This window comes from Anopheles stephensi, unplaced genomic scaffold, assembly GCF_013141755.1.
Source record: "Anopheles stephensi strain Indian unplaced genomic scaffold, UCI_ANSTEP_V1.0 ucontig28, whole genome shotgun sequence".
NCBI lineage: Eukaryota > Metazoa > Arthropoda > Insecta > Diptera > Culicidae > Anopheles > Anopheles stephensi.
In genome coordinates this window covers 50,688-68,697 of record NW_023405213.1, presented here as the reverse complement: position 1 = coordinate 68,697, position 18,010 = coordinate 50,688, and the positions used below count along the sequence as shown (strand labels likewise).

The window sequence follows — 18,010 nt, the reverse complement described above, 5'->3', positions numbered from 1 at the left end:
CGGACGAAGTTGGGTCTGTACAGAACGTTTATAGTCCCAGTAATCCCATACGCCTCTGAGACAGGGACTCTGTCCAAAACTGACGAACCCTCCTAGTCGCGTTCGAGAGGGAAGATGCTCAGAAGGATTTTTGGCCCGTATGTGTCTGGAAGGACAATGGAGGAGCCGCTACAATGCCGAGCTCTTAGACTCGCCGCGCCTCGGTGGGATGGTGGTTCATCATTGAGAATGACACCGGCTTGACCTAACCCGTTAAGTCTTTGTAGGCCGTCCACACCGGACGGAGGAGGCGTGGTAGTCCCTAACTGAGATGGAGTGATGACGTTGATGCGTCTGCCAGAACAGGAACAGAAATCGAGGATTGTTGCAGCAGGCCAAGTAGCGCTCGATAAGTAAGTAAGTGTAAAGCATCAGGCAGAAACCTGCTCAGAGGTCCAGCTCCTCTCTCTATGTCAATTTATTGATCAAACACCCATTCGTTTAGTTCATGTGAAACCCAATGTACAGGATAGTGGTGGGTATCTTCATCATCATCATCATCACCATCGTGCTGCGCGAGTTTTATCCCGAACGGAAATAGATGTAAATAGCGCACGACTTCCTCACAGAGTCGACTGCTCACTGCTTGTAAAGATTTTAAAAATTGAATAGGTGACAGATGCGGATCACCCAACAGTGCGCTGTAGGCTTCTCCTTTGACATTTGCGAGGCAACCAAGGCTTATCTGGTTATTATCCAGTGTTATCATCCATCTGATGGGCGAATGATTATAACAGGAACACCAAATGAACTGGTTCATGTGATGAAAATTACTCAAAATGAACGTCGAAGGTGAGGATTCCCAACTACTTCACCACTAACGAGTTTATGAAGTCGGTTTGGGCAAATGTCTACCGAAGAGACCTACTGGATTTGACATCTCTCACCACGCCACCGATTCTCCCCCATTTGCACATGACTCCGTACTTCAGTGATAGCAGAGTGAGGTGCCAGAGGTGACGAATGAGTATTTTATGCACGTTTATGAACATGTACATACATGCATAATGGTCCCACACCGATTACATCACGGCACAAAATGTGCACGATGCATTCCGACTCAGGGGCACACGCACAATCGAGAGTGAGGTGCAATTGTGCTGCACCTTTCGCGCATGAATCGATCATACAAGGTAAGGGTTTTGAGCCAAACGAATGAACCATAGCGCTGCCCATCCGCCAACCGAACATGACTCACAAATTTTCTACTTCCGCCGGAATTCCAAGTAGGTCGAGATCAGGTGTACATGTTTATTTTGTCGATCACGATCACTTAGTAAATGAGACACTAGTTTGGACATTTCAATAATTTTATCAGTTTCATGCCACTTTGTCATTTTCATAACAGAAACTCATGACCCCTCCCTCCCACCGTTGTCACCGCATCTACCCACCCGATACGGAAGTGATGGCTTGGAATTAATTTGACAAAGCACGGCGGGCGCTTGGCAGCCGGATACGCAATGCGATATGCACGGGTAGTGGTGAGTGGTGATCTTGAATGTTAAGTGTCACTATTCCGCTACCGTCGGTTATCCTTCGACACCTGCAAAGCCCCCTGCCTTAACCTTCTCGACGGTCTTGCGGCGCACGTCTCCACTATCAATCTTATCGTCTCAATCTGTCGCTGCACCGATGACGTTAGCTTTCGCGAACGCACCCATCCAAGGCACAACAGGGTGCGTTAGTTATCCCCGAAAGGGTGTCATAAGTAAAGTGTGTTCCGCACACCTTCTCGTGGCTGCACACGTAAAAAGGAGAACTCGAAGTGGATCAGAAGCGCAACGCTGTCTCAGTACAGTGATAGTACCGTTCAGAACGGAATCGCGTTCTTACGATAGACAAAATGCAACTCCTGGCAATCTACTGGGCGTTGCTACTGATGGCGACTGGTCGCGGTAGCATGGCGTTCGATTACTGCGCTGCCTCGAAGGAGCTCTGTCCACTGATACCTGGCGCCCGTCCACGTCGTGTGCAATGGGAGGAAGTTTTCGCCCGCTTGCAAAGATCCCAAACTGATCAAAATGAAGCCCGAGTATCGGACACAGATACTGGAGTTTCACAACCGATTGCGGAACAATCTTGCGTGTGGATACTTTCACCGGTACGCAGAAGCGAGCTCGATGGAGCAGTTGGTAAGTTCTGGGTCAGCTATCTTTGCCCACTTTTTCCACAACACTATCTTCCCTCTCGATCGGTTACTCTTTCTCCCTCTCTCTCTCTCTCTCGCTCTCGCCACTTAGCACTGGGATAATAAGCTGGCCCGTATGGCAGAATACAATGCACGAACGTGCAGCTTTGAGCACGATCAGTGTCGGAACACGCGCAAGTTTCGTACCGTCGGCCAAAATCTCGCCATCAATTGGTTCTACGGCATGAACGTGACCGTGTCGCAGGCGCTGGAAAAGTTTCAACGCCACTGGTTCCTGGAGTATGGCAAGGGTCGCCAGAAACTGCTCGATCGCTACTCCAAACACTCGATGCAGGCCGGCATAGGACACTTCACACAGATGATACACGCAAATACGCAGTACTTGGGATGTGCGATGGTACGCTTCCGAGGGACCCAGCAAGGCTTTCCGGTGACACAGTACTATCTGGTATGCAACTATTCGAGGCAATCTGTACGAGCGGCCCGTCTACCGGAAGGGCAAACGGTGCAGCAAATGCAAGTACGGATGCTCCAACGACACGTCCTACCGCTGTCTATGCCGATCGTACGTGCGGAACTAGCCGACGGTGCGCACTTCAGAAGCGATTCTAAGCCAGAAGAGATCAGTGCGGGACGGCTTCGCTACTCAAGGGGTTTGGGGGCCAGTAAGGCACGGTGAACTTCAAACAATGGGAGGCGCATCAGTATCATCGCACGGTTTTACAACACAATTCTTGATAAGAGTATTCCATTGCATAGCCATAACAGTACTGAAATAAAGAAAAAGAAAACTCCGTCCAATATGAAAGACAAAAGCGTCCTCTTCATTACACTTTGTGTATCAAGGTAAAAACATCTTCTTCTTCTTCTTTCGGGACCTAACGACCTCTTAGGTCATGCCTGCCATTTTTGGCTTACTAGACTTATTGACTTATTGTTACCGCATAGTTGGATAGTCAGTCCTCACACTATGGGGGAACGGTCCAGACGAGACTTGATCTCCGGTCCTACCGTGTGAAGACCGGCGCTTCTGACGTATCCACCTCTGGGCCACCCTAAGCTATACAACATTCTGAAGCTTATTCATCAGGGTCATCGATGCGCTTTGTGTCTTTGTAGTCTCCATGAAACACGTTCTCTTTAGTACATTTTTTCCTTTCTAGTGAAACCTGGCATTCTCTCTTTCAAAGACACCCCCGGTAAATATTGATAAGGATTGATCTTCTTATAAGCTGATCGTGGGTCCGAGTCCTCATAGGGAGTCTCAAGAATTATGAATCTAGACGAAAATCAAGCTCCGCTAAGGTAAGTCTCGTGTTCGTCTACCAGTAGACCCTGCGTTTAGCACGTTTAGCAAGCTTCGCTCCAATGGCTTTAATTGCGTTCAGAAATGCGAATCGTGCAGCTGCCTTGCATTTCACAGAAGACCTAAAAGATGATCAATGTGTTGTGCTATTCGAGGGAGCAGCCACATGCTTTGGAGCCAACCTGTCCCAAACCTAATGCTAAATGGTTCGACCTTAGCCTAGACATCATATAAAAGATTGAACGATCTCCTTAGATGCCTTAGCACCAAAGACTCAAGGACACTTAAGGAGTAAACGAATATAAAAATGATCCAGATCATCTGGCTCCCACATAATCTGTCACCGAGCTATGCACAGAGATTTAGGGACATAAATCGGCTCGTGAGAGATAGGAAAAGTCCAACGTTAGAGGAAGGCCTTCTTCTGGTGCACTCTTTCTGGCCAATTGGTATGCTTTTTACTTGAAAATCGCTTGAGAGTTACGCGAAGAAACTAAGGTTTGCTTTTGCCAAGGTGTGCCAAGAGGGTAACCAACATTTTTTCACTAATTAGTCTGTGCTCAATGTAAACGACTGGCTTAGATTTAACGATTGTTAGATTTTTTTTTAGGATCTCTTACGTGATACCGGTTATTAACGGCAAAGGGAGTTTTCTCGTTTCTGCTTCAAATGTACAGCCTCCCCACCATACAACCATCGACGACGATGCCTATTATCTGCACAAGTTTATCACATCCCAGACGCAAACAAACAAGCGAGATAAATTGCTACCAGCACACAGCAGTGATGCACGGCAAATGCGTCCTCACTCTCTAAAGATCACGGTGTGGCTTGTGTTAGTATGATGATGCATGCGCGATGAATCCTAATGTTGCAGTTATGCACCGCTTATCACTACCGACACGTTTTTCGCTGCGTAAACAATATTCCGATTTCTAGGCTCATTATCATTCAAACGACGATTAGCACAAACACACACACAGTACCGTATAATGATCAGGTTGAAAACACAATAATAAAACAAACGAGTTCTTAGTTAATAAACAATATGAACCACTAGCACACACACACACAGAAATGGTATGAAACACAAATGAGGCCAAAAAAGAAAAGGAAAAACAAACAACGAACGGTAATCAACAACAACCAAATGCACAACACAAGTGTAGTGGGGCGGCACATGTTGTAGGTGCAAAGAAAATAAGTAACATCGAAAAAAAACACCAACCTGATTGATTTAACGGACGATTGCATAGTGTCAGGCGTCAAAAGAATCGACCATCGTTTCGGAAGACGGTAATGGAGGTACAAAGAGGGGAAGGAGGGGGTTTTCGGTGTAATGGAAGCGCATACGGCCATACTGTCCTTAGCAATCCGTTAAAATGTGTGTATACTTCCGGAGAGAGAAACTAGACTCGCGCACGATCCTGTATCGTCCGGATTATGTTTCTACGGTACTGTGGTTTGGTTGGTCTGCGCATCCTTCGAAGACTCTCCCATACATTTTCTTATGTTTTTTTTTCTTCTTACGGGTAGAACACGAGGTGCTTCTCGGTAGATGTATTAGTAAAAGGGGGGGGTGCTCGTTTGCTATCGCCTTGAAGGTTAGTAGCCATTCCCCGTTCACGATGCGGTTAGTAGTAGTAGTAGTAGTAGCAGGTTAGTACGACCGAAACACATCTTTGGCGTCCTTCGAGGTTGCTCCACACGTTGGATTGCCTGATGATGCTGTTTAAGTGAGTGTGCGCGGCTTGGATTCGATTCGAGTGCTAGGGAGTTTTCGGGAATTAGGATAGGATAAACAAAAGGTCGAGTGTGTGGCTGTAGCGAAATGGTCGATCATCCGGACACAGCTATACACCACCCCATCCGGTTCTAAGATCGGGCCGGACATGCGTCATCGTTGAAACGCGGCAGGGAGTTTTTCTTTGTTGAATTTGCCTCTTTTCGGCTTTGGCACGTAGCCGATAGCTTACACCACCGTATCATCATCCTTACTCGGTGCTAGTAGCACAGGAGTCGAGGGTGATAGTTTCAAACCGGGTGTCGTAGTTTTGCGACCACCGCCGCTACCATTCGCCGCAGGAAGTGGTAGCCCACCGCGGGCAGAACTGAACGTAGTCAGGCGGTTAATGTTTGCGTCCGAGGCGGTTGTGAACGTGTTGTCGCCGAGACGACTCGGTCCCCAGCCAGCGGAGGTACGGCGCGGCATCGTGCCGCCAGTTGCCGTGTAAGGTTGCGGTATGTTGGAACGGTTTGTCATACCCTCGAACATGTTTGCCGGTTTCCGATTGGTGGCCTGATTGTTCACACGGATCGAAACGACACGATCTTTCGAGTCGGAGTAATATGCCACCGGGCCGGTCGGCGTTGTGCCACGCGGACCACCACCATAATCACCACCGTAATAGCTCGATCCAACCGGGGTGTTCGAGTGGAGGAATGATTTGATCGGTACGCGCGTCGATCGCGACTTCCCCGAGAGCATGTCTTCCGATTTGCGTCTCACGTGCACATTGCCGCTCACCACTGGATCGTTGGTGTGGATGTACTTGATGGCGGAAGGTGGACCACCTCTGCTACTGCTACCACCATTAACACCACCACCACGACCCGCACCCATCGACGACGCTGGCAGTTGATTGTCACCCTCGTTCTCCTCTAGCACCGAATCGTACGACGACGCGAGTGAAAGTTTGTGCCCGGAGTTGGGTGTGTTGGGCATGGACCGACTAAGATCCGGCACCGAGCTGTGTATACTGTTCCGGTTGGTGCTACCACCGCTACCGCCACCACCACCACCACCACCACCAGCAACGCCACCGTTTGCCATCGTGGGAAGCGTTAGGAACGTACGGGAGCGCGTGATGTTCAGCAGCCGGAGGGAAAGGGTATTGAGGGAATTGGTGCGATTGCGCAGCTCCGGCGGCACGGTAAAATCGCCATCAAACTCGCGGCGATCGACCGGACCCCAACGGTCCTCGTACTCGTCCACCATGCGGCTAAGATGCTTCTCAATCGCCTACACAACATTGTCCGCGTCGGCAGATAAGGCGTTGGAGCGGGGGGGAAGATTGGGATTGGATTCCGCATAGGAAGAGAGCAAAGGAAATGTTATCCAGAAGGACACATTATGTGTGTATGTGTGTATGTGTTGCGCACATGTGTTCGAGTGTTTGGTAGAGGCGTAAGAAAAAGAGGAAGGAAAAATATATTTCATTACGGTTAGTTGAACTGTACAGCGGAATGTTATTTGAAATACAAATCGGTTACGCGCTACGCTGCAAACGGATTATATGTTAAAAAAGCCAATTAGTTTGTTTTTTTCTTTAGTCTGCACATGCTACATTGCCATTTTATACACTATTCATCCGTGAACCGAACGATTAACGAAGCATATCAGATGCTGGGCGCCGCTGGGCGCAGTGTTTAGCATTTACATTATTTTAGTTAACAAACTTGTCACATTCGAGCTCTGTTAATGCCAGGTTTTTTTTTTCTATTCCTGACCATCCCCAGTAATCGTTCCGGGCAGCAGAATATTTATATTACTAAATTTTATCCTATGTACTGTTGCAAATACGAACGATGTAGCAATTTATCGGCAGTATGTCGTGCAGTGGAAACGCAATAGTTTGCCGTTAAATTTAAACAATTCGTTCACCGTGTTTCGGCGCTCTAAACCGATACACATCCCTCCCGACAACACTCTTTCCCAACTCCATTATTGAGTGGGATTCAGGTCCAAGGCCTCTACTATCGCGCACTTACCTGTTTTCGGGGCATCAGCTGCGCCTTCCATTCGCGCAACTCCTTTTGCAGTGCTTCGTCACACTCACGAAGTTTCGCCGTTTCGTGCTCAAGCAGCTGCTTCCGCTTTTCGTTCTGCAGTTGTTCCAGTTCCCTGGAGGTTGGAATAGAAGCGTGAAAGTGAACCAATAGATGAATTAGATCTTATAGGATCCCGAAGATTTCTTTCTTGTTGCACCAGTGAGATTTATAGGGCTGTAACGCACACACACACACACACTTACCTAATCGATCCCTCTGAGGTAGCTCTTAACTCTTCCAGCTGTTTGCTGTGCTTTGTTTCAAAGCGTAACTGCTCCTGGTTGTAACGCTTCTTCTCCTGCTCCTGGAACTGCGCACATTGGAGGAAAAGGGAGAGCATAATGGTAAAAGAGAACGATAATAAATAAATCGACACCAGTACCTTTTTCAGCTTGTCCCGCTCCACCTCCGGATCGGTGGTCATCGATATACGCAACGACTCACGGAACATCATATCGCGCGCCTTCCGTTCGGCACGGATTCTCTTTGGCAGTGCTCGCCTTTCGATCGTTTGACGCTTCAACAGTTCCTCTTCCTTCCGGGTGATCATACTGGGAGCGGATAAACGGTACACAACAATTTAGTAAGCCGCCAGCATGCAAGAAAAAGTGTAAGGGTCGCCTTCGTTTCTTACCGCTTGATTTGATCCAATTCCTTCTCGTGACGGATAATCATCTGGTGCCGTTGCATGAAACAAATGTCCTTCACGTGACGCTTTGCCAGTTGATGCTTGTCGTGAATATGTTTCTCCTCCAGCTCCCACAGCATCGCTTCGCGCGTTCTCATTGCCTGGTGAGGTCGATTATTTGTTGAAGAAAAAACGGTTAGTTAAAACATGTTTTTCTGATCGACTTTGTACAGCTTCCACGATACAGTGTTTAAAACGATCTAAAAAGAAATAGGAATCGAATCCGGAATCGGAATCGAATACGGAATCGGAATCGAATACGGAATCGGAATCGAATCCGGAAACGAATCCGGAATCGAATCTAGAATCGAAATCGAATCCGGAATTTGAATCGAATCCGGAATCGGATTCGAATCCGAAATAAGAATCGGATCCAGAATCGGATCCAGAATCGGAATCGAATCCGAAATCGGAATCGAATCCGGAATCGGAATCGAATCCGAAATCGGAATCGGATCCGGAATCGGATCCGGAATCGGAATCGAATCAGGAATAGGAATCGGATCGGATGGGATCGGTTGCGAAATTTATCGGTTTCCGCACCTACTCTTAGGAATCGATTCACTACATGCAACTATGCGATATCTATCTTCTGCTTGTGGCGATCGTCACACTATTTTCATTTACGAAAGATCTTTACATAAGTTATCAAAAATCAACTTTGTTTTTGTCAACCCACGATTTCCGCTAGCCTACGTAACCAATTACCGTTTGCTTTTGTTGCAGGTAACCCTTGTCGGTAGCGGACAGCTTTTCGCGATAGATTTCGCTGATTCGCCGCAGTGCCAGCTCGTGATTTTCGGACAGCGACGACAGGAACGATTTTTCACGCTCCTCGTGCTCAAACTCCATCTGTGTTTTTCGCTTGCGGAACTCATCTTTTCGTTTTTCCTTCGGCAGCAGATCGACCTCCTGCTTGAGCAACCGTATTTCCTGCTTCAAACTGTCCCGGAACTGAATTCACGACAAGGAAGAAGAATAAAAAAAACATTCAAGCGGACGATGTAAATACTTAGTTTTCAACGTACTGCCACCGATGCTAAAAAAAATCTTACCAGCTTCAGGTCTCGCTCCTGTTCCGCCCGGATCTTCTTGGACGTGTTGCGCAGTTCCGCTTCCTGCTGCTGTTCGAACTTCTCCACCGTCTGTCGGTGCTGGCGGGCCAGCACGTCCATGTCTGCCTCGAACGTGCGCTCGAGCTGCAGTCGCTCCTGTTCGAACTTTTTCTCCTGCTGCTCTTTGGCGATCGCTTCCTTACCCTGCAGATCGTAGAACTGTTTCTTCTCCTGCTTCTGTAGCATCTTCAGCTCGCGCAGTTCCTGCTTGCGGAACAGGTGATCATCGTACAGCTTGTTGTTATCCTCATCACTGTAGATCACCTTGCTGGTGGTGGTCGTCACCTGTACCCCATCGATTTCAAACTTACGGGTCCGTTTGCGCGTTTTCTTCTTCAGATTTTGCAGGTGCAATTCTTCCTTGGTAAAGTTACGGTTAGCTTTTTGTCGGATGCCCGCCGTACCATTGCCGCCGGTAGCGGCCGTACCGGCAGCAGCACCTGTACCAACAGCACCAGCAGCCACTACGCCAGCAGCTCCAGCTGGTCCGGCTGCCGTTGCCGTCGTAGCAACACTGTTACCGCCGGCACTACTGACCAACGTGGACGATCCGGACGATACGGGTCCCCCGGCGGAAGGTGGTACTACCTTGTCGTCGTCGAGATCAAGCGAGGGAAGTGGCTTCCGTCGGAGTGTCACCTCTTCTTCCAGCTCGACCGCTGCATGCTCCCGACTATCATGACTAGTGGTGGTTGCAATGCTTTCCGCATCGCTGCGATCGTGGAGATGCTTCGCCAATACTGTTGGTGGAGTCGTACCGCTACTACCCGTTCGTTGATGATGGCTCCCAGCGATCACTATGCCAGCCGCCGCACCACTGTGCTGATGATGATTCTGGTGGTGAATGGGCGTACTTGCCGAACGAACCGATCCACCACCATCAAGCGATCCGACGCTACTGTCCGGTGAAATCCGCGACTTTTCAATCTTTCGCTTATTCACAATTATACTAACATCCTCACGGCTTGCATGGAACTCACTGCCACCATTGTATCTATTACCATTGATAATACTCCCTCCACCGGTGGCGCCTTTGCCCGTTTGGCTAGGCAGCGAAATCGAGGAACCGGAGGGCGATCTCTGCTGCTGGTGCAGATGATGATGTTGAGCCTGGTGCTGCTGAGCCAGCTGCTGACGACCGCCGGCTCCCACCACTATGTCCACCTTCACATCGTCGCTCGATTCGCTCGGACCGCAGCTAACGTTCGACAGGTCACTGGTGGAATCGTGATGGTAATGATGGGGGGACGCGTGCGGATTATTGATTAGCTGCGGATGGTGCTGCGAGGAGTCCTTCACCTTGATCTCTTCCTCGCCCACCGTTACTACCGATACATGACTAGTGTCCAGCAGCAGTTTGCTGCTATTATTTAGTAGATTATTGCTGCTCGCATTAAACAGGTCACCGTCGCCGTACGCATCCACATCACGATCCGGCGAACCGGCGTTCAGATCATCCACCACCCGATCGCGCCGTTCGTCATAGCCGGAGGAGCTAACAATCAGCACCTCGCTTTCGTCCAGCTTTCGCGCAATCGCTCGCCCACCGGCTGCCGATTGTGAAGGTGTACGAATAGGATGATGACGGGGAGAAACGTTCTCCAGGCTGTCCAGCGACTGAAAGTCATCGTCCGTCGACGATTCGTTGACATGCGTTTTGTTCAGCTCGTTCGAGACGATAATCACCTCATCGTGGGCACCGGTACCTGGTGGAGATATGACACGAGTACGGCGCTGCTGCGATGAGCCGAACGATTTCGTCGACGAGGCAGACGAAGAGGTGCCGGAAGATACAGCTGCTGCTGCTGCTGCTGCTGCTCCGGCTGCAGCTGCTGCCGCTGGTGCTGGCAAGGGCATAGAGTTATCGATGATCACCGGTGGGTGGCTAGTGACAACCGTCACCTGTGCCACGTTGCTCGCTAGGCTGTTCGATGGGTCGGACAGCACGGTCGCATCGTTGATCGTGATCGACGTCGTGGAAGAGGACGACGAGCTGTTCATCAAGGTGGCATGATGCGGCAGTTGATTTCGTACCGCGGATGGCGTTGAGGTGGTAATCATTTTCACTCCCTCGTCAACCCCAACCTCCTCCGGCAGGGTGGAAGCATGCGGATGAACCGCTCTCGGAATGGCAACGTTGTTAGTACTAGATGCAGCAAATGCTTGATTTGTTTTCGGTGACGAAGGTCGCTCATGGACGCTGCCGACACTTGCTTTAGCGCTCGTTGGGGTGGACGCCTTAGAATGCTCTCTGTCGGACGGTGGCGTCGGGGCATGCTCCTTGCGGGGCGACTTTGTCTGTTGCTCTTCAATCACACCACTGCTTCCCATCCGCATCAGGGCGGGAGGTGGTGGAGGCATTGCACCGCCCAGCACCGTTGCATCCGGCCGATCGAGTGCCGTGGAATCACTTTCCGGCGGTGTTTGTGGAGTTTCCGGCGGTGTTGGTGGAACCACATCCTTGGACACGGAACCATCGAACGGCAGCAGCATTGCAGGCTGTTGCTTCCCAGTCGGGGAGGTTGGTGTTTGTGGTGGGGGAGGTGCCGGTCCTTTCTTGATGGCGGTAGAATTTGACGGGCCGCCTGCAACCGCCGCCTTCCTCTGCTCAATACCAACCACCGGCTCCGAATGCACGTCGCCCGTGGGGAGCAGGCCTGAGGGCGATACTTCAGTGGCAACTTCTTTCGGCACCGGTAACACTGGTGTGGGTACATTTACCGCTCCACCGCTGATATTCGCCGAGGAAGAAGACGCTTTGATCGTTTGTTCAGGCGTTGCGGTGGTGGTGGCGGCGCCCGGAACCATTGACGGCGGCGACGGTTGGGATTTTTTGATTTCCGTTTTACTTTCAACGCTGGCAGGTGTTTTATCCAGCGGTATCGGGCCCGGCGGACCCGCCGCACCGACAGCAGCCGGTATTGGGCCAGTTTTTGCTTTCACGCTGGGATCATCTTCGGTGGTAGGAACGGGAGTAGACTCTTTCGAATCCCTGGACGATTTCGAGAGGGACGTAGGTGTATCTGGAACTGGTTCGAAACACTTATTGCAGCTGCTGCCGGTTGCATCGAACGGCCGTAACTTACGCTTGTCAGTTTCTTGACTCTGCAGGGACGAAGAATCATCATCCAAGTCGAGCGGAAGAGCAGAATTGCGGGGTTCCTAATGGGGGGGAAAAAGGACGAACACAAAAATAAGCTAATGTACGTAACCCACGCTTATATACCGAACTTCTACCTAATGTAAAACGAAATCCATTCGCTAAAAGAAAGCATATTTTTCACAGAAAGTATTCGATTGAACGCATACAAAACTCATACAATTTGCAATTCTATGAAATAAAACGGTTTCTATCAAGTGAAGTACTGATAGTTTTTGAGTTGGAAGAAAAACAATAAAACAACATGCGATTGCAGATAAATTTAAAACAACGAGACGATCAAAGGTAAGAATAAAACTCTACAAACACGATAAACACCACTACGGAACTATTGCCAGACTAGACGTTTACGCACTACAGGCCGATTTTCCTTTCTCTAAGCAAGGAGTGCTTCAATCCCGGAAAGGGGTACGCGCGAAAACCGAACCCCGAACGGGATCGGAACATTTAACATTGGACGGATATTTACACTCACTCACGCAGACATTCGCATCACACACTTCAGCTTGTAACTTACTTAACGTTAAATATCAAAAAAAAATCTACAAAAGGATGTGTGCAAGCAAACGGCGTCGCACAGATGTTCGTGGTAGCAACTTATCAAAAATTAAAAAAAAGCCAACAAAACACATACACACACACACACACACGCAAGCCAACAAAGTAATGTCACGCAAAGTTGCACGCGAAGGAAAGGAGCCTTTTCGGAAATCGGACTGCCGGTTAGTGTTCGGGGCAAAACGCGCTAGTCTGACAAAACTTACCAACCCTCTGATAGAGCGATCTGCGCTTCGCTTGTCGTTTAGCTTTCTAATCATGGTTACGGTATCATGTCAAAAGTATCGTTTGGTTAGCGTTATTCAGTTTTTTGTTTTTGTAAATTCGAGCACACAAGAAGGCTCATTTGTATGGGACGCGATGAGGTTATTAGTAGAGTTTTGTTATTGGGGCAGCGTGCGATAGAATGGAAAAGATAAGGATGATTTAAAGATATTAGATTTGGTGCAGAAAAAACTGCAACAACAGCATTTGGGAATGTTAGGGTTTGGTGGTTCTAACCCACAGCAGCCTAAACACGTGGTACATCCATCAGTAGGATGCTGCCCTTTTTAAAGCAAAGGTACCAGGTGATGAACAGCCACGATAAGGATCGCCCCTATACGCACCTCTGCTTCCTCGTCCACCAGTTCCTCCTCCACGACGTCCGCTTTATACTCGAGCAGAAGGTCTTTGATCGGTTTCGAGTCCAGATTACCGCTTATAAACGGTAGTCCCATAAGCACGTCCGTTGACGGCCTTTGCTGAGGATCCTGTTGTTGATGTAACGAGACAAAAGGAGATATCAATAATACGGAATTTGATCGTTTTTTTTTTTGTTTTTTGCACAGCATATCGCTGCCAGCCTTACCTTCACAAGCGCACGTGCAAGAAAGTCGTTAAAGTGTTTCGACCACTTGGACGGTGCATCCAGCTTGGGGGGTTCGCTTTTCTGTATCTTGAGCAGCACGCGCATCGGCGACATTTCGCTGTTCGGCGGTTCCATCTGCGCGAACTCGATCAGCGTAATACCGAGCGACCAGATGTCGACCTTGAAGTCGTACGGATTGTCCCGGAACGTTTCGCACAGCACCAGCTCCGGTGCCATCCAGTACGGCGTCCCGATGAAGGTGTCGTGCTTCTGCATCGTGTGCTTGTTTTTGGCCGAAACGCCGAAATCCGCTATCGAATGGGATGGACATTTCATTCATCATTATAGCTTCCCACACACGGCTTCCCCTCGCAACTTCGTTTGCAGCTATAGCAAACCCAACGTACCTAGTTTAACGCCACCGTCCATTGTCAGCAGCACGTTGCCGGCCTTCAAGTCTCGGTGTATCACCTTGTTCTTGTGTAAATGGTTCAGTCCGGCGCACATGTGTTTGCATACGTAGGCAATCTGCGCCTCGGTGAGAGGTTTCTCCAGCTCCACCATAATACTATCTAAGGCACCACCATCACAATATTCTATCAGCATCTGCAAAGCGGGCAAAAACAGGGAAGCATGCAAACAAACACGGGGAACGATAAAGTTTCTGAAATGCTTTTCAACCATACAACAAAAAACCTCCCTCCTCCATCCCCGGGTACGCCCACAACTATCATACCCCCCGCCGCTAACGGATCCGGCTTTTCGGCCTATTTGCTTGCTCTAGATAGCAATAAAAGCTAGCAAAGAGAAAAAAAATCTGAATTGAATGTTTATGAATGAAGCAATTCCGATGCCTTTGACTTCGTTGTGCTTGAAAAAGGAAAGCGGTTGAGAGCAGAAAATTCCGCGTCTAGAAATATGATCCGGCAGATCATTCCAAACTGCTCTCACGCGTTGCATATGCAGCTGGAGCATACATCACGTTCGCATACGCTGCAGCACACTTGCCACCCGGTGTTGGAAGTATCCTCTGGGCACTGGGCCCATTTTAAAATTGGACGAAATGTAAGGAAGTGGAGCCACGAAGATGGGAACGAGAAAAGTAACAAGGAGGCCTTCTCATATGATCAGGAAATGATCGTTCGGGTCCTGAATGAAACGCATAAACCTGACAGGAATATGGACAGTGAGGTGGTCTAGAATGTCGGACAAAGGAACGTTAAAGGCCAAGAGAACTAGGAGCATCAAGGATGTTTGATAAAAGCCCGGCGTTTAAGAAAGAATGGAAATTACTCATTTGAAGCGTTTCAAGTCCTTAAAAGTTAGAGCGATTGGCGTAGCAGGAAATGACGGCTGGCAAGCCTCATTCAGTTATTGTCGGATCTTGGGGTTGCAAAAGATGCACCATTGCATTCGTACACTTCATTCAGTTGGACAAAAAAAGGGGATAAATCAGGATTGTATTCATTCCAAAGCTAAAATGATGGCTTCTCTACCGTATTTACTCACCCACAGCTTATCGTCGATCGAGAACGCTTCATACAGACCGACAATGTTGGGATGCTTGATCTCGGACAGTATATCGATCTCGACCATATGATCGCTCAGGTTTTCCTCGTCCTCCAGCGTGCACATCTTGGCCGCAGCCAGCTGTCTCGTTTCCCTGTTCTGTGCTTTGTACACCTTACCGAACGCCCCGTCACCGAGCTCGCCGATCATGTCCCAGAAGTCGGCCGGGTCCGTGTCCATCCGGATGTTGTTGAAGATGCGCTTTTTCTTCGCCTCCCCGCTGCCCAGGTGAAACACTTTCTTCAGATTGTTTAGGAACGACATTTTGAACAACGACAACAAAAAAACTGTAGACAACGGTTAATCTCACTCTCTCTCTCTCCCACTACTTGCAGATTGTTGCTGCTTTATATCTTACACTTCGCTTATCGAGCGATAGCGACGGTGTGCACTAGAAAACACCCACACTATTCAGAAAACCTAGGCCCAGCTGTGCCCGGTACAACATCCGACAGTGGTGGCGACAGTGTTTGCGCGTGTAGAACAGGTAGAACGGATAAACGCTCGTCACTTATCTACCGTACCACGCCGCGGTATCACTTAATATCCTCGAGCCTTATCTTTTTTTTCTCCACTGTGCTCGCGCGACGGTTAAACCTCCTCTCTTTCAGAAGCTGTTACAAACAAAATTCACCCCCTTTTTTCTGCTGTTGTTGCACTGCACTATTTCACTAACCCTTTTTTTCTCAGTCTCAGTGTATTGAGCAAACCGTGGAAACTGGGCACACTTTTCCGCTTTTCGGTACGCAGTACTTTATACGCAACGCGTTAGAAAACTGGGCGCGATGTAGGGATGGGAAAAGGGATTGCCCGACCCCTGTTGTGTACACTCTTATCGCACACTGTCCTGATGGGGACACAACGGCCGCCACGATGAAGTTGCGGATTTCGTACATCCGTGCAGTTGCTGAAGATGACCATAATGATTGAACCGGCACCGTCGCGCCGCTACCATGCAAACGTTATCGGTGAGGTCAGCTGCAACGAGCGCATCTTCTCTGGGTGCCATTTTTCGGTAGCACACACTACACGGGACAACCGCCGGACACCTTCCTGCTCACTGCTGTTGCGCGGCTCTTTGCGGATGCTTCACCGACAAACGTTCGTTTAGAAGAGTTGTTGCTCGAGATGTCCCCCAACGGTTAGTTATAACTTTTAGAAGCTCTCCCGGTGTAGTTGTTGGTGATAATGGGGGTAGTGCAATAAGCTGTCCACGAAAGGTAAACGATGATAGAGTACAACCGTTGTAGTGTAGCTCTTGTGCTAATACACCTGAATAGGAAGAACAGAGGAAAAAGAGCAAAGACAAATCATATTAGTCATGTTTATATTGCAATGCGATCGTGATTCATGTGGATGATAAAATTAAACTTATAGCTTTAAAAAAATAAATAAATTCGGAACGTACAAACGGAAACGATCGGCGGCAAACGGGCCCGACGGTTAGCGATTTTTCCCTATTTATTTTTATCCATTACCCCACCTAGCATCCCGCATATCCTTTCATCAGTTCAGATAAAAAAATGTATATTATCTGTTTATTTTCCTTCGGTGATAAATAATACTTATAATGCTTGGCAGACAAAATGCGCACGATTTTCGGCATTCGACAAAGCGAGCAAACAGTCAACGCCGAGAGAGAAAGTTTGTTTGATAGGAAAACAATATAAATTGCATTTTCCGTGCCCCAAAAATGAACAAATTACTCCGTTTTTTGTCCCTAACAAAATTAACCACCACATCGCACCCGCACAACGCATTTCGTTACAGAGTTTTGCCGAGTGCAATGCGCGGATGGCGTAAATAAACGAAAAGCCTCCTCCTCTACACGATATGAAACGATTGCCCTGCGTTAAATCGCTAATCGTAATTTCCCACTTTCGGGTAAACATTGCGCCCCCAGAAACCAATTAATCTACCAACATTCTCCCATACGCACACACAAAAAAATCACACACACACGTCCAACCATAACACAACAATGCACATTATTCGTGCTAATAAAACTGTGAAACCCAATTCGGGCCCCGCTGGCAGTAGGACCCGGGCGGCGCGAAATTATGTTGTTGTTTGCGCCACCACCATTTCGCGACACGCGAGTGTACTGAGAGGTGCGCAAAAAGGGAGTGTGTGTGCAAAATTGACTGTGCCAATAAACCAAAAACAAAAAGGGCAGAAACAATTGATTGGCGTTAAATTAATGTGCGCCGTTCAGCTCCTCGCCAGGTGGCTTAAGCATGCAGCAACAAGAAGAAGAGAAAAGTCTCAGTCATTTCTACGTACGTGGTACAGATGCAAGTAATGGGATTTAAACGAGCTGCAGTCATATTTTAATCGTTGATCTCTTAAAGTTTAATACAAATAATTAAAACATTCACCATTTCGATGCATTCAACCACACGTAGTAGATTCCAACTTGCCCTAATTTTATCTGTAGCTGAATTTGTAGATTCAGTCAGCTGGCCGAGTGCGAGAACAGGGCCGGTCTTCACTCGTCAGGACCGAGATTCAAATCTCATCCCGACCGCTTCCCAGCACACAGTGGTCTAGGGATTTCTGGTAATAGAACGCCAGGAATGGCAGGCCGAGACCTTTATGAAATTGGTAGTGCAGTGCCAAGGAGGGAGAAGAATCTGTAGATAGACGGTCTAGACGGGATTCGAATACCGGTCCTTGTTGTGTGAAGAGACCACCGATGGCAACAACCTCACCCATCGAACCCATCCTAAAAAGCCAAAAGCA

General features: G+C 48.6%; 1 protein-coding gene and 1 pseudogene across 7 annotated transcripts in view; one reads left to right on the top strand and one right to left on the bottom strand.

Annotated features, from left to right (window-relative positions):
* The first annotated feature begins 1,868 nt into the window (after positions 1-1,868).
* Positions 1,869-3,006, top strand: LOC118516329 (annotated as a pseudogene).
* Positions 3,007-4,870: 1,864 nt separating this feature from the next.
* The window catches only part of LOC118516331, a 44,074-nt gene continuing 30,934 nt past the window's right edge, over positions 4,871-18,010 (bottom strand). For 6 of the 7 annotated variants that reach the window (XM_036062135.1, XM_036062133.1, XM_036062137.1 and 3 more), the window contains exons 3-14: positions 15,209-16,540; positions 14,107-14,305; positions 13,700-14,010; positions 13,458-13,601; positions 12,218-12,293; positions 9,072-12,160; positions 8,725-8,970; positions 7,963-8,117; positions 7,711-7,879; positions 7,532-7,638; positions 7,269-7,401; positions 5,119-6,519 (exon numbers count right to left, since the gene is read on the bottom strand). In XM_036062135.1, the coding sequence (XP_035918028.1) occupies positions 5,470-6,519; positions 7,269-7,401; positions 7,532-7,638; positions 7,711-7,879; positions 7,963-8,117; positions 8,725-8,970; positions 9,072-12,160; positions 12,218-12,293; positions 13,458-13,601; positions 13,700-14,010; positions 14,107-14,305; positions 15,209-15,532 (6,003 nt within the window). In that variant the 5' untranslated portion in view covers positions 15,533-16,540 and the 3' untranslated portion in view covers positions 5,119-5,469. Of the gene's footprint in view, positions 6,520-7,268; positions 7,402-7,531; positions 7,639-7,710; positions 7,880-7,962; positions 8,118-8,724; positions 8,971-9,071; positions 12,161-12,217; positions 12,294-13,457; positions 13,602-13,699; positions 14,011-14,106; positions 14,306-15,208; positions 16,541-18,010 lie in introns of all 7 variants that reach the window. The other variant, XM_036062138.1, reaches the window with a different exon arrangement.